Source organism: Macrobrachium nipponense, chromosome 25, assembly GCF_015104395.2.
Source record: "Macrobrachium nipponense isolate FS-2020 chromosome 25, ASM1510439v2, whole genome shotgun sequence".
Lineage (NCBI taxonomy): Eukaryota > Metazoa > Arthropoda > Malacostraca > Decapoda > Palaemonidae > Macrobrachium > Macrobrachium nipponense.
The window spans coordinates 32,808,028-32,824,836 of NC_087214.1; the positions used below are offsets into that span (position 1 = coordinate 32,808,028).

Consider the following 16,809-nt stretch of genomic DNA (forward strand, 5'->3'; position numbering starts at 1 on the left):
GGTGGTAGTATTCTTACACCCCTGCCACAGGGTCAAAAGTTGTTTGATGGAATGATGCCCTTTCATTAACTTGGGCCTATATGAATACCTCACACTTGGTTTAATGAACTTACTCTGATTTCTCGTGTGTTTAATAAGTTTTTTCAGGAAGTACCGTTGCGTTTAGAGTACTCGGTCGTATGCTATCTTTTAAGGAAGGTCGAGTATCTGGCTGATAGAGAAAACTTTGAATACTCTGATTGGTAAGTATAATAACAAGGCATTAGAAAGCAAGCGCTATATTTCAGAGACTGCTGTCTCTCTCTTCAGGTAGGTTATGTATGAGGAAAGTTACAGAAAAGGCAGTATTTATACCAAGAGATCCATCCACAGGCAGCACATTTTACTAAGTCACCCCAGCTGATAATTCTCTCTAATCTTCTTAAGCGTTGGTTGAAGGAAGATTTTATTTTGATATCTGAATCCCAAGTGCCCCTTGCGATGTTCATTACCTGTCTTTGTTTAATCAAGGCTGACTCTATCATCTGGCTTTTGTACAGACAGACATTTGCTGCTACAAATTATGTGAGGCAAATTCCAGTTTATTCTGTGGTTATGGTTATTTATGTGGTTAAAAAGAGCAGAGCTCTGTTGTCAATACCTAGCTGACGGTTTATTATTGTATTTTGTCATGTCTCTAATTTTCTCGGTGATTTAATAATTATAAAGACACGACAGAATAGAAATTTACCATATAGTACAGAAAACCCACATTCTCACTTTCGTACATTCACTACTTTAGTTATCATGACATTTCTATCAAGCTAGGTGTAGCCAGCAACCTATTCTTAAGAGCCTTACGAATTTGTTTCCCAGATTTCCTGGTAAAGGAATTTGATCTCATTCGTACGCAGCTTTCGTCCTTAAGGTATCCTGACCATATAACTGAGACAGCGATTCATAAAGCAAACGTAATTTTCTACCGACCCCCTCAAGACAAGACCAGAGAGACACACAACAATAAAATATTAAGGATTAAGACGGTGACCCAGACCATCAGAAAATCTAACCTTCACCTGGCCAAATACCTTAGCCAAATCCCTGATAAGGTCCAGCAAAAGCCAATCTCCAATGACAGGAATGTATGAAATCCCGTGCCTGGACTGTGACCAATCTTATATCGACGTTACATGAAAATCACTTCCACAGAGATTAATAGAACATAAACGTTTCATTTACGTATAAACACCAGAGCTCCGCTGTTTTTAACAATATAAATAACCATAACCACAGAATAAACTGTAATTTGTCACAGAGTGAGTGAAATAATAATAATAATAATAATAATAATAATAATAATAATAATAATAATAATGGCTACTGAGGGGAGAGCTCAAGAAGGAAACTGAAGGAATGGTAACAGCGGCACAAGATCAGGCCCTACGAACCAGATATGTCCAAAGAACGATAGATGGAAATAACATCTCTCCCATATGTAGGAAGTGCAATACGAAAAATGAAACCATAAACCACATAGCAAGCGAATGTCCGACAATTGCACAGAACCAGTACAAAAAGAGGCATGATTCAGTAGCAAAAGCCCTCCACTGGAGCCTGTGCAAGAAACACCAGCTACCTTGCAGTAATAAGTGGTACGAACACCAACCTGAAGGAGTGATAGAAAACGTTCAGGCAAAGATCCTCTGGGACTATGGTATCAGAACAGATAGGGTGATACGTGCAAATAGACCAGACGTGACGTTGATTGACAAAATCAAGAAGAAAGTATCACTCATTGATGTCGCAATACCATGGGACACCAGAGTTGAAGAGAAATAAAGGGAAAAAATGGATAAGTATCAAGACCTGAAAATTGAAATAAGAAGGATATGGGATATGCCAGTGGAAATTGTACCCATAATCATTGGAACACTAGGCACGATCCCAAGATCCCTGAAAAGGAATCTGGAAAAACTAGAGGCTGAAGTAGCTCCAGGACTCATGCAGAAGAGTGTGATCCTAGAAACGGCCCACATACTAAGAAAAGTGATGGACTCCTAAGGAGGCAGGATGCAACCAGGAACCCCACACTATAAAAACCACCCAGTCGAATTAGAGGACTGTGATAGAGCAAAAAATAATAATAATAAAAATAAATAATAATAATAAAAGCACGAAATCTGATTAATAAAACAATGAAGAGGAAAACGGATAAAGACATATGTTACGACATTGCTATGAAATTCCTCGGCAAAATGTATGTCATCATTCGATCCCAAATATGTTTAGTAACATAGACATTCCAATAAAGAAATGGCGTTTCTAAATATATTCTTCGGTTTAATCGCAGTTAATTTAGTTCTGGGAGCAATAAATTCCTCTTAGGAGAGAGGACTTGCATGTGTAATTGGTATGAAATGCCATAAACAATTCAAAAATAAAACAAATCTTTATACGACTATTTGACTTTGTGGGATAAGTTTGGGACGCGGTACGATAAGCTTTGATCTAGGGAAGCCAAGCAAAGCTCTTTTAATCACATTCTGAAATTGCATTGGGAATTAGCAATTAAACGAAATTTGCCATAGCACAGCATTGATTTAAATTATTCTATAGGATTTTAGGATGATAAGTTTTGTGGTATTCAGAATAGGCGGTGCAATTTGTAGCTGTTTGAGGTACGCTAAGCTAAAGTCACTATGGTTCCGTTCGTAAGAACACCGGAGCATCTCCACACAAAAAATCAACGAAAATTAAAAATTATCATTATGTAAGTGTTGGTTAATTTGATTTATGATAAGTCAATACGATCATTTTATTTAGAATTTGATTTTTCAAAAAGTAAAATCGCCAATTTGACGATTGTTTTTTGTTTGGCGAAATGTTCGCAGAAAATCGTGCTGAAAACAGATGATGTCCTTTAACCGCAATAATTATGTTAATGCATGCGGCCAAACGACGCCGTAAATTACATATGAACGAACGTTGAAAGCACCGAAATTCAATAAAAACCAGTTTAAGAGCGAAATGGAAGCCGAGAAATGACTGGCGTCCGGAATGACCGAACCATAACATTGGGTGCAAAAATGGCTGCACGGGCGCATGTAGACGATTCCGTGATTGAGAGAAGGTTACGTCCCATTTATGGTGAGGCCGCGCTCCTTTTCCTTTCCCACTCGGTGCAATGTTAGGTTAGGGCAACTCCTTCGGCCTGAGGGCGAAATCCCGCCTGGGGGCCGCCTATCCTTCGAATACGGCGGGGGACAAAAGTGGTTTTTGTTGGGGGCGACGAGTCTCGTCCTGTGGCTCCTTGGACTCCGTCGGGGCAATGGCTCGAAAGGCCCCCAGATATTCGTCGGGGGTTCGTGACAGCCCATTAGGAGGGTCTGGGACGGATGGGCGTCGGGGATGGACTTCCCAAAGGGTAGGGAAGACGCCGTAGGATAGCTTCTGGGGGGGAGAATCAATCCAGTTGGGTGCTGGCGAAGGGTAGACTGCGGTACGGTGGGCACTGGGTATTGGTAGCTAGGGTATTATAATAAATAATCAATTAATAATATTACGACACTTCAGAGGACGAAGTGGCAGCCCTCTTTATTTACGCTTTTAATTATTGAAAAATAAACCCAAGTATGATTGCTAGCATTAAAATAATTTAAATAAACCTACTACCTACCTAATAAATCTTTTCATTATGCCTGTGAGCTGTAAAATTAATTAAATAGGGTTTAAATACCGAATTGCCACCTGGCCTCTACCCTAGTGCGACCACCTTCGCAAACAACGTGTCCTGTAACCCAGGATAGACATGAATCAAGAGCTAGCCAGCCTCGAAACCTCTACTACCTAGCCTATACTTTAATCTCAACGTCACTTTGTTCCTCCTGGGTAGTTTACAGTTTTGCGGGCCAGTTTCCCCAGGCCACATGACACCCAAATCCATCTGGCTAGGTGGCCATTTGGTATTTTACCCTATGCTTGTGACCTAAAACTAATCAAATAGGCTAACCATAATAAAACTTTCAGTGGGGATGCCTGCGAGCAGTCAAATTAAAGAACCGCGCACTAGGTATATCCATTTTATTTATTTATCTTCGTAGGTAGTAATAGCTACAGCAAGTAGCACCTATCATCCTTTGATACTTTTTCATAGTCATCAGGTACATATAGAGGTATGTTCTACTCCACCCTAGGGTACTGGGTACTTACCTGACCAGGGAGATTGCCATACTGCCCCCTCTCACCCCAACCTGACCTTTTGAGTACCATGGGTGAATCTAAAGATGAGCTCTGCGTCTTGTCTGCAGAAAAAACCAGTAAATTTAGATATATACTTCGAACCCGGACTGCCTCTCAGGCGACACGCAATATCTTATTTTTCCTGCTTGCTTTGATGCCCTTTGCATGTTTCATACCTTTTGATTAGACGGCATCAGTAACCTCGTCGTTGCACCGCCAGTAAGAACTAACAGGTCAATCATAATCAACTTTGATTTGAGTAAAAAACACCATTTCCTGAAAAAAACAATGAGCAAAACATGCAAAAAACATCCATACTTTCTTAATTTGCTAGTAACCTAACCTATATTCTATTATCCAATTCATATTATCAACTAGGTAATAAAAATTAATAAATATCAACTAAACATCAGTGTCACCAAAGATAAGACAGTATTTTAGGAGAGTGCAGTGTTACAAAGTATATGTGATTTCCAACTTAATTTTTAGGGCACTAACTTCCCTAACTTAGGGGTAAGCAACCATCATTTGGGGGGGGGGGGGGGGGGGTGATGGGGGGGGGGCACCCCCCCCAGTCCTAAGGGTGAATGAAAAATTAATTGTGTAACTGAGAGACGATACAGTGGACTCCTGTGTTTGCGAGGTATGCGTTCCAAAAAACCCAAACCCCCCCCCCTCTCAAATAGTTAGAATCTGCAAATATACTTAGAAACCCTATAAAAATGCTAAGAACTGCCTATTTTGTTAGTTTAAACTCAAAAAAATCCCACTAAAATGCCTATCCCTGGTTCTTTCAATAGTATTATGACAAAAAGTGCATTTGATCATGTAATTGAAATGAAAATACAGTAATTTGAGGATATTTCTCATAGAAAAATACTGCAAATGTGTGAATTTCCCACAAATAATGGGTAGATATGGTCCATAGAGAAATCCGTAAATACGTACTTGAGTCCGCAAATCTCGAGAATACAAATACTGGGGTTCTGCTGTACTCCAGCGACTTGGGAACTTGATGACTTACAAGCTGTGCATTACAAGTTGCAAATGATAGCATATTTCACACAATAATCAAAATAAGGTGACCAAAATTTCAGATAAGTATTGCTCGTTTTTTAGCCACCATCCCCAAAATCCTAGGTTCCCCACCATGACTCCCAGGATTGTTAGGTGGGGAATAGGGTTTAATTACTTATTGCTACCAACATTAATGTTAATTTTTGCATAATCAATTAAAAACCCTGATTTTGGGCAAAAGTGACTAGTCTTTCTACATGGCCGTGATAATGAGTGAAATCTCTGTAATTCACATAACAGTTTTCACACACTAACAGGGAACTTTCCTTGTCACCAAAATCAGAATATGAGGATGGTCCTGGTAATTCACTCATCGTGCCGGTTCAACTAACACTTAGGTTGGAGAAATTAGGTGTAGTATTTGGCAAAAATAAAAAAAGGACTTGCTAACATTAAATATTTGTCATTGGTTATAAAAAAACTGTACTTCTCTTTAAGAGAAAATTTAAATGTGTTTATTTTATATTGGATATTCTGTAATGTGGTTTTCCAATGACAATTTGAGACTGCGCATCACACAAGTCAACGAACAAGAGCTCGGTAAAATAGCTGATATGACAGACAAAAATATGGAGATCTTAGTTTTTACTTAATTTTTTATGTAGGTACAAATATTCAAGTAATGTTTACTAGACCCACAAGTCTCACTGCCACTTATTTCCTTCTTTAGAATATCCTGAGCATATTTCTTCAATACGTATATAAATAAAATTTTTACTGAAACTGAGACGGAGCTATTATTAAGATTTACCCATCAGAATTTGTTAATAAACTTGGGTACCAGGTCCTTCGGGTTGAATGCAGGGTAAGGAGTCATGAATTCCTTGTGTGGGGGCCGGGTGGTCCCATTGGGCCAATCTCCCTTGGACAGGTTAGGGAAAGCATCCAAGGTTAGATTAGGTAAAGGTAAGTCTGGTTATGCCATATTCCCACTGAAGTGCCTACTCTGCACTTGCTCTTTTCGTTGTTTTTATATGAATTGTAATCTACTATCCATGGATCCCACCTCTTACAATGTGGGATTCACCTGTGTAACTACTTGGTAATTTGCATACATAAAAATGACATTTTTTTAATAAAATAAGATTTTATGTTACCAAGTAGTTATATGATCAGAGCCCTCCTTCCTCCTCCCCTCGCATAGATAGGAGGACATAAACAACTGATTTTCAGTGCTGAGTTGGTTCTGCTCTCCCCCGGTAGTGGGTGGGGGTTATCGCTTAGCCAAAACAATAGAGCGCTACCACAAATTGCAAAATTCTAGCTGTCGACAGATAGAAACTATAGCTATATAACTACTTGGTAAGTATACGTAAAATCTTATTTTGTTATAAAAATGTCATGTTTCTTGTAATAGTATTTCAGTTTTGTTTAAAGCGGTCGGCTCACACTAACCTGATCCTGTTCAGACTTGCATCTATACCCCGATCTCTCTCTTGCTATTTGATTTCATTATTCTTAAAAGAGTTAAAAGAATAGTACAAGTTTGTGGTTTTTTTTTGTATAAATGCACTCCACATGTAACATTGTCTACAAGTTCTATCATATTGCCATATTGCATTATTCTTTCAGAATGGTTGGACACCGGCAATAACAAGAAGGCCGTACAGGAGGCAGATAAAGTTTTACGCAAACAGGCCAGCCTTCACTGTGCCAGAGTTCTCAAAGGCCTCGCACTGCTCCGTCTTAATCGGCGGGAGGAATGCGAAAATCTTATTTCAGCCGTCATTCAAGAAGGCCCAACAGATGAAGCCACCTTACAGGCTCTCACAATATGTTTTCGGGAGATGCACCAACGTAAGTACTTAGCCACTTTACTCTCTTGGCCTCTTGGGTTTTGTTCGCAACAGGCTTTGGGTCTGTTTTAAGTTTTTAAACATAGACACCCCTCATGTATTCTATGGTGTGTTAATGCCCTCATGCCAGCTAAGCTGGCAACTGTTTGTGTAATTATGTATAACCTTTGGGCCTATACTCTTGAGTATCAGTTACTAGTCCACATTTATTTATAGTTTGTTCATGAAACTTACCTGTCAGATATATATATAGCTGTATTTTCTGAAGTCCGACAGAAATTCAAAAACTTCCGGCACACACAGTGGTCGGCCAGGTGGTTAGTACCCATTCCCGCCGCTGGGAGGCGGGTATCAGGAACCAGTCCCCATTTTCTATTCATAATTTTTCTGTCGCCGGTGCTGGAAACACCTGTTTTCAGTACCTCCGTCTTAGGATTTTGGAAACTTCATGGCCGCTAAATATCCTAATTGTCTTTTGATTTATTGACTTGGATTTGTGCTAGGCATACGCTATCTTAAATTGTTTTGAATATGATTCATTTTGTATATCTGATCTAGTTAGGCTAGTTTCAGAGGGTGTTGTCTGCTAAGATAGGGTGTGGCTACCGAAAGCTTCGGTAGTTCCGCAACTCGATATGCACGAGGGCTATGTGTCCCTTGCTTCTTTGTTGAGATTTGTCATGTAAGGAGTGTGAGACTTTGTCTAATTCCATAAGGAAGACATTATGATTCATATGTACGCAATTAATCAGTAAACAAAGTCAGGGTAGGCTAACCTACCTGTAGACTATTTTGCCTAACCCTGTAGTATGGCCTACGGGCTATAAATATGTCTCGTGAGGTTAATGCCCTTTACGTTATAGATTCCATCTGTATCTTGGAATCTAAGGTGCTCGCTCTCCTATCATTGTGGTGAAAAGTGCTACTTCTGTAGTGTTACTCCTAACCCTGTAATGTTGCCTTCGGGCCCTAAACAGTTTCTGTAGAGGGTATTGACCTTTCTCTGATACTCTATCGATTCGTAACTTAGAATCGAAAGTGCTGGCTTTGGAGAGCAAAGTGAAGTGCTAAGTGCAGTGACAGTGCCCCTTGTGTAGTGGAGGGTGCGTCAGATCGGCCTTATTTCGCCTCTAGGCCGGGACCTCTGCTTGACTCCCAGGAACAGGGAGAGAGCATGTCGAAAGCCGAAGGAGGGTTACGAGGAACTCCCACCGATCTGACGTGCCTTCGGCAGACCTGAAGTTACTCCCAGGCTGCCAAAGTGCGTGCACGAATCCTGAAGGATTGCTTCTCGTCCTCCGAAGCGTCCTCCCTGCGCAGGGTTTGGAGCTTTCGGAAGGACTCGCGCCCTCTAAATAGAAGCTTTATAGAAGAGGACGTTTCACGTCCTCTCTCTCTCTCTCGTCATGCGTTGCAGTGAGAAGTAATAAGGCGAAACGTCGCCTGAACTCGTGTACGTCTTTCCACCGAGAAAGCAAGTCATATTAGCAGGACGCTTTGAGCGCGGACGTCCTAGCTTTGTTGCTGTGAGAATAAGAAGGCGTTCCCTCGCCCCGCGTATTCTCACACGATCAACCCTTCACCTGAGACTGCTTCGTGCAGTCGTTTTTCCTCTCCGAGATGTCTAATGCTCTTCCCTGAAGGCAGTTTCGCTTGCATTGACGCCTGTCAGGAGCGTGACGCTTTTCTGCACGCTTTTTTTTTTGACGCTCGGCTTGGACGTGACGTTCGGATGGACGCCAGGCGCGCGCGCGCGGGTGCACGCCAAGCGCGCACCAGTAGACGCCGAGCCGAGCGCACGCCAGTGGATACCGAGCGCGAGCGGCGCGCCGAGAGTGCTCGCTGCTCGCCAGTGGACGAGCGGGGAGCCCAGCCTGCCAGAGTGCTCGCTGCTCGCCAAATGGACCCGCCGAGCGTGCCTCGCTGCTAGTCAGTGGACGCCGAGCGCGCACGCCAGGTGTCGCCTGGCTGAACGTTTCTGTTGAAGTCTTCAAGCTGATTTGGGCCTAAAGATTTTTTATACCTAACTTCGGTGATCCCTTCTACATCGCCTGCGAAGAATGTGAAGTAAGCAGTGCTTCGGAGGAAGCTTAAAGTGAAAAGGCAACTTCGTTTTCGAAACCCAGCAAGACCACGGGTTTCGTGAATTATAGAGGTCTTTGTCAGTAATATTGCTTTTCGTAAAGTCCAGATTGGATGGAGTTATGGAAAGCTCAAGGAAAGATCTCTTTTTGCTCTACCGCAGTCAAGACTTTGCGGTAAGGCAGCTATGGGTTATGTAAAAGCTCGACGTCCTGCGCGTCAGGACTCTCGGCAACGTTCTGTAGGATTCTTGCAAAGGCACTCATCAAAAGGAGGAAAGCGCAAGACAGGACTTCCTTTGCCATACTGCCAATAAATTTTGATACGGGAGAGCTGGTTGGAGAGTTTCTTCCTCTTCCCAGGATAATTTTGCCCAAGCGTTTTGCCCATCTGAAAGGTGCTTTTTTTCAGATGATAGATTTTTGTTAGTTCCTAGTCGGGACTTTACTCTGCCGAATTGAACATCGTCGTTCTAACCATGTTCCGTAATCCGTCTCTTAACATGGATTCTTGCCCCTTCCTCGTTTGAGACGGGAATCGGAAATAAAATGCTCGACTTCCTGGATTACGTTTTGTCAATTCAGTGAATTTCCCCCATTGACAATATACTATCGTTTTGTCAAGTAAGTGGGTATCCCCTCATTGACAAATTATCTCTTTGTCCGTAAATGGGTTAGTTCTCATTGACAAACTTCTCATTAACTTTATATTGCTGTAAGCGGATAAGCTCTTATTGACAAGATTCGGAAGAGCTCTCATTCATCATTCGCAGACTCGTACAAGAAATAGACTTGTAGACTACGTCAATGAACGCTTATGTCCAATAACATAAGAAGCTTGAGCTGTCCGCTTCAATTCTCTTGAGTTTTGTTTATGAAACTTGCCTGTCAGATAGTATGTAGCTGTATTTCCGAATTCAGCTATAGTATATATATCTGCCAAGTAAGTATGAAAAAACTTTATTGCAATATAATATCATATTTTGCCTTGCGTTATTTTACTACTGTTGGGCTCAAGTCATATACGCTTGCTGTAGTTACCTCTTCGGATGGCAACCGAGAGGTCTATTGTCTATTAATTTAAGGACATTTAATCGTTACTCCCTGCAGCCTTCCAGGAGTTTTTCCGATTTATCTTTTACCGTTGTATGGTAGTGTTATGACGACACAAAACGCATCTATATATTTAGCGTTTTTCTGTTTCGCTTAAATATACCAGCTTGAGAGTCTCTTTATGCTAAAAATTACGGACCTATTTCTTCGTAGAATAGGGTAGCTGGCAACCCAGGCATAAAGTTTAAGAGACGGACGATCGTAAGCTGCTGCTGTCACTCTGTCCTTCTCCCGCCACAGTCCAAACGAGGCAGTACCAAGCTTCGTTTGCGCTGTCATGCGCTGTAGGTTAACGGTCTCTTACTCTACCTGCGGGATTGACCTGACTTAACCGTATCTCTGTTGCTGGCTGGCAGTTACGTCTCTCTCTCTCCTGCGGGATTGACTGACTAACTGTACTCTGCCCTACAATCACGGACTTTAGCCTAAGATTGAGGGGATTTCTTACATGAATGAATAAAACATTGCATTCGTTTTGCCTTACTATGTTCTCAGAGATATCGCTTACTCCTTTCGGTGCTCGTTTACCGCACGGTATAGGACTACGAGGTCTACCGCAACATTTCACTATTATATGGCTCTCCCTGCTTAGGCAAAGCGCAGCCTTTTTAGGGAAGTAAACATACTGTGTGAGGGAATGGATGAGCTTGCCTGGGGACCATTTCCTTCTAAAAGAAGTTTGTTTTTGTTCCCTGAATAGACTGCAATTCAGACCTCTACAGTTTTTTCCTACCGGGAAACTGAAATTTTATACAGATCTAGGAATGATTCTGAACATCTCTTCGGTGCGTTAAGTATCACTTGAGGTGATAGAAAGAAGGTGCCGGACATCTGGAGAGGGTTTCAGATGTCCTGGATCATAATCTGAAAGAAGTGGAAGCAATTCTGTCGTCCCTCCAGTCCTGGAAACGAGTTTTTGGAACCAGTGGTCCATATCAACTCTGATCTTCCACAGCTCTCTCATATCTTAGGAAGTATCTTCTCTCGGTCCCTGTGCGGGTTTACGAGGACAGAAAGAGCCTATTATAACAACAGACGTAGAATGTAACGATCCTCTAGAGGTTCGTTACAGGATTGCAAAAGTCCGTACAATCGTCTCGATCGACGGCAGCAACTACTGACTTCCGAGTGGAATCTTTCTTTAGAAGTATGTTGAGAGTTATGGAAGACTTAGGGACGTCCTTTCATACATCTCTTCGCTATGATATTGAACAGGGATGGATGTTTAGTCTTTTTCCCCCTTTTTCAAACGCTTAGGAAATGTAATAAGAGTGATTTATACCATCACAGGAGCGACAATGACGCTAATCGCCCCATGTTGGCCTTCAAGATCCTAGATTCACAGAGGTCACGTCCTTCCAAGGACCTTTTCCGAGAGAGTCGGTCTACTTTAACACGAAAGGTACCTATAACCTCTCCGCTCTGAGTCTGACTACGTTCAGACTATCGAGATGTTGACAGCATAAGATTGCCGTCTTCCCTTTCCATTTGAAGAATGGGATAAGCTGGCAGTCACAACTATTAAAGAATACGCAAAAATATGTTGTTGACGGCCTTTGGGCTCAGAGATTTGCTTCTGTCAAACAACAAAGCCCTTCACGATCTTTGAGTTCTGTGGAATCTCGAAACTCGCTCACCATCTACTTTTTGTCTCACCTGTTTTTTCTCGGAGTCAGACACTCGTGCGAGATCAGGAGACACATAGTAGCCCTGAGTTTCTTGTTGACGAAGTCGGTTGCGTTTACACACCCCCGATGATCGTTTAACATGAGACCAGGTTGGACTGTCAGGCATTCGTCCTTCGGGACTGAATCGCCTTTTTGCTCCTCGCTCCTTTCTCCTGGCACCAGAAGCTCGAGTCAGGAGTGGCTCAGGAGTTGATTCACTAACGACGTTGGGGTTGCGTTCATACCACAAGGTTTGCTTAGCTTGAATCGCCCAGGCAGTCCCAGACACTCATCCTTCAGCGAAGAATAGGTGCCTTATGGTCTTCAGGGTACAGCCTTGCTGCCCTTGATGCGTCTGACTGGTCAACTGGTCGGTCACCTGACTTTAGTACAGACTGACTGACTGTGCATGTCCAGATCGAAGCTTTCAATATGGAATTTAGACATAGTCTGAAGTTCTTGATGTCAAAGCATTCGAACATCTCCTACCTGTTAACTTCTTGCACGTGATCAGGAAGGCCCTTTTCTAACCACCCTAGATACGACAAAGAGGGTTAGTGAGGTTTTCAGCCATCGTCAGAAGTTTTGGCATTAGAGAACACAAGGGGTGCGTTCTCTAAGCCTTCCGTTGTGGCCTAAGAATGGAAACCCGTCTTGTTCTTGGGCCAGGAGCTTGGAATCAAGGATGGCACAAGTTATTGGGCAGGAGCCAGAGAGAGTCCTGTGCCCTGTCAGGTCTCTCAAGTTTTATCTACATAAAACTCAAGAAAGTCGAAGTCGTACGGACAATCTGCAGTGTTCCGAAAAGACCAGACTTGCCCATATCGAAGAACACCCTGGCTTTATTGTTAAGGAGTTCTTTCAAAAAAAAAAAGCTCCTTCATTGAGTTGGCACAAAGATTTGAAATCTTTTGATTTGAATGCTCACGAGGTGAGCGCGGCCTCGGAAGCATTTCAACAGAGCATGGCACTCAGCAACATCCTGAGTACCATGTTTTAGCGAAGCAACTCTGTGTTCAATTCACACTCCCTGCGAGATGTGAAGATGACATATGAGATCTGCTGCTCGCTAGGGCATACGTGTCTGCAGACACAATCTTGGGGGCAAGTAGTTACCACTCATCCTATCCTGTAGAAAATGGTTAGGAAGAGCTCTTAATTTAGTAGTTGAGTCGCCGACAACGGTGACTTCTTAACTCTTAAGCCTTAGTTAACACACCTTAACTTTGGCTAGGTTGGTCAGGTGGTGATATATATTTTTTATATATATATTTATTTTACTTCTTAGCCCTCATGGTATGGTCAATATGGTCTAGTCACGTCGTGGTCTCGCCCCTGTTGACAGATCATCTGGAGTGCACCAGCTATATAGGTCTCTACCTCGCTGGCAACTCTAGTAGCACAAGCAGACTTACGTGGCAATAACCACGAAGCCAGCAATGCTAACAGGTGGAACCAAGATGTAAATCATCTGCATGCATTTGTTTCCCAAAATCCTTCTATTCTGTCCCTTCCCACCTCCAACGGTGGGATTCAGCTATATATATATCTGACAGGTAAGTTTCATGAACAAAATGATATTGTTATGATACAATAAAGTTTGTTCATACTTACCTGGCAGATATATAAATTAAGTACCCACCCACCTCCCCTCAGGGGACAGTGGAAATAAAATTATGAATAGAAAATGGGACTGGTTCCTGATACCCGCCCTCCCAGCGGCGGGAATGGGTACTAACCACCTGGCCGACCACTGTGTGTGCCGGAAGTTTTTGAATTTCTGTCGGACTTCAGAAAATACAGCTATATATATATCTGCCAGGTAAGTATGAACAAACTTTATTGTATCATAACAATATCATATTATATGTACTTGCATATTTACTAGTAAGTTGATTTTATTTGTAATGCATTTAATATTTTCTTAGAACCATTCAGTATGAATTTGAAAAATTTTCTCTAGATGTTATGTGTACCTTTGTCTATTCACTGAGTAGTCTGCCATATACGTATTCCGCACATTCCGTCCTTTCCTTACACATTTAACATCTGAATATATCCCCTATCTTCAGGCTAATTAAAATTCCCAACCTCTGAATTATAGTATTCAGTACTCACACATTAATGACTTGTCAAGAGCTTGTTCCAAGCTCAGACAAATTGTGGGGGTTGATTCGTCAGTACTAAGGGTAAACGTAACTTTTGAAAAAGGTGGCAGACCCAAAATATGTGACCCTTAGTAAAGCTACTTGCCGCAGTTACATGTAAAGATTCCTTGTGGGGAATAGAAATAAAGTCATTTTTATTAACAATGAGCTTTATGAATTTTGGATGAATGCTAAGAAAAGTCTTGTGAAATGGTGAGGATGACTTTTGTAAAGTGGACATTTATTGAATTCCAGGTGTATGACATAAGGAAGAAATTTTAATTTTTGTACATGAACTTCCCTGACAGATATATACTTAGCTATAGTCTCCGACGTTCCCGACAGAATTTCAAATCTCGCGGCACACGCGACAGGTAGGTCAGGTGGTCTACCTTACCCGCCGCTGGGTGGCGGATGTACGAACCACTCCCGTAAGCTTGTCAGATTTTTCTCTGTCGCGGGAACGATAACAACCTGTTGTCGGTTCCTCTCGATAGTTTTTCGATTCTCGCTTGCCTGGAGTTAATTTGGACTTCTTTTGGTGACGTATTCGCTTTGTTTGGCTTGGCATACGCTGATTGTGGACCGGTTTGATTTTGAGTTTGATTTCTTTAACGATGTCTGATCTAGAATCGGTAGTTAAAACTTCGGTGTTGTTAGGGTTTGCGTGAATGAAGGATGTAAGGTGAGGTTGCCGAAAGCTACGGTAGACCCCCACACGGTTTGCATGAAATGCAGGGGGAATGATTGTGCGTTTGCTAACCCTTGTAGTGAATGTAAGGGATGAATGAGAAGAATATAAGGCTCTCTCTTCTTATGTTAGGAAGTTGGAAACGTGATAGAGTGCGTAAGGCTTCCTCTAGAAGTTCTAGCAGATCTAGAATGAGTGAGTTGAATGTGGATCCTAATAGTACTAACGTAGAATTAGAACCTTCTTCCCAAGTTGCAGCCCCGGCTCCCCGCACCGAAGCCGGAGATTCGCCTTCGGAGGCGGCAGCTCTGAAAGCCAAGAATCGTTCTGTGGATCAGAAGATCGTCAGTTGGAAGGTAAGGAGAGTGTTAGTGATCAGTGCAGTGTCCCCAGTGTTGTGGAGGGTGCGTCTGACCGGCTCCTTAGTGCCTCTAGGCCTAGACCTCTTCCAGACCCCTCCCCAGTTCCAGTGGAGTATGGAAAGTCGAAAGCCGCAGGAGGGCTAGGGAGAGCCCCCACCGGTCAGGCGTCCCCTCGGCAGATCCTGAAGTACGCTCCCAGGCTGCCTCGGATCGCTACAAGAAGGAGCTCCTACGCCAATGCTTCTCCTCTTCGTCGTCTCCCTCTCCGAAGAGAGGTTGGAACTCCCCGGATGCGTCGCGCCCGTTGAAGAGGGCTTGGAAGGCTCTCTGCAGTCCTTTGGCTTCTAGTCCGGAGGTTTTCCCGGAAGAATCGTCGGTGGAGGCGAAGAAACACAAGAAATCCTGTGATCGTTCTTCTTCTCGCGCTCCGCGCTCGGCGCCTGCTTCCGAGGAAGAATTAGAAGATTCTCCTACGAGAGTACTCGCGGGACTTCAAGCTCAGATCACGGCGCTAGCAGACTCTCTAGCAGTTAGATCACGTAGGAAGAAGGACGTTTCTCTTCCGATCAAGAGATCTAGGCGCCGCTCTTCAGAGGATCGTTCTCCTTCATATGGGGAGGTTTCGTATGAAGGTGGGGGCTCGCGTGAGCGCCCTCGCTCGCGGGAGCGCCCTCACTCGCGTGAGCGCCCTCGCTCGCCTGGCTCTCTTTCAATTTCAAGGCGCCAAACATCGGTAGGACGCTCTATGGAAGAAAAAGTTTTTTCTCCAGGATTGGATTCCCGCTTCCGGTAAGCGCACTGCACCTGCTCATCACGCGATTTCTTCAACTCCCTCGCGTGAGACTTCTCCTCAGCAGCTCAAGATTATAGAAGGCGCCCTTATACAAGTAGGCGTTCTTCTTCCAGATGTCACTCTCCTCGAGTATCGGATCGTGACTTCTCTCCTGACAGGCATCTAGAGTCTGGTAGGAGTCGTGTGCATGATAGACGGCCTACTGTTAGCCGCTCCCCGCAAGGTAGGCGCCAAGAGCCTACTGCACATAGCTCTCCTAGTAGGCGCTCGTCTCTTTTAAGGCGTCATACTCCTGCCTTATTATTCTCCTAAGGGCAGACAACAAGAGTCTTTCAAGCGCCCTTCTCCGTGTAGGCTCTCGTCCCAACCGCTTCTAGGCGCACTTCTCCTGACCGTTTGTCTCTTGGTAGGCACCAGGATCCCGGAAGCGCCCTTCTCCAAGTAGGCGCTCGTTAGTTTTGAGCGCCCTTCTCCTGAATGTTACCCTCTTGTTAGACGTCAAGAGTCTCGCAAGCAGCCTTCTCCTAGTAGGCGCATTTCGCCTTCCAGTCGAACTTCCGTTGATCGTACGCAACTGGACAGGTATGGAGAGCCGCGCAAGCGCTCTGCTCTCGATAGGCGCTCTTCTCCTGGCAGCCGCTCGCCCCAGGATAGGTGCATAGAGTATAGTAAGGCGCTCGCCTCCTCGTAAGCGCCCTGCGGATGTTTCCGAGAATTCTCGGAGTAGGAGCCCCTACCTCTCCTTCGGCTGAGATTCCGTATACCTCGAAGAGGGAGTCTCATCGTATACTTCCCAGATCTTCTCATCGTTCTCCAGTGGATGTGAACTCTTCTAAGAGAGGCGTTTCTCCAACCTCTCGCTCT

The 16,809-nt window shown here is 43.5% G+C and overlaps 1 protein-coding gene across 2 annotated transcripts in view; it reads left to right on the forward strand.

Moving 5' to 3' along the window:
* Nucleotides 1-2,968: 2,968 nt before the first annotated feature.
* Nucleotides 2,969-16,809, forward strand: part of LOC135199318 (N-alpha-acetyltransferase 25, NatB auxiliary subunit-like) — a 71,019-nt gene continuing 57,178 nt past the window's right edge. The window contains exons 1-3 of one of the 2 annotated variants that reach the window (XM_064227231.1): nt 2,977-3,126; nt 6,440-6,597; nt 6,868-7,092. In XM_064227231.1, the coding sequence (XP_064083301.1) occupies nt 7,083-7,092 (10 nt within the window). In that variant the 5' untranslated portion in view covers nt 2,977-3,126; nt 6,440-6,597; nt 6,868-7,082. Of the gene's footprint in view, nt 3,127-6,439; nt 6,598-6,867; nt 7,093-16,809 lie in introns of both variants that reach the window. The other variant, XM_064227230.1, reaches the window with a different exon arrangement.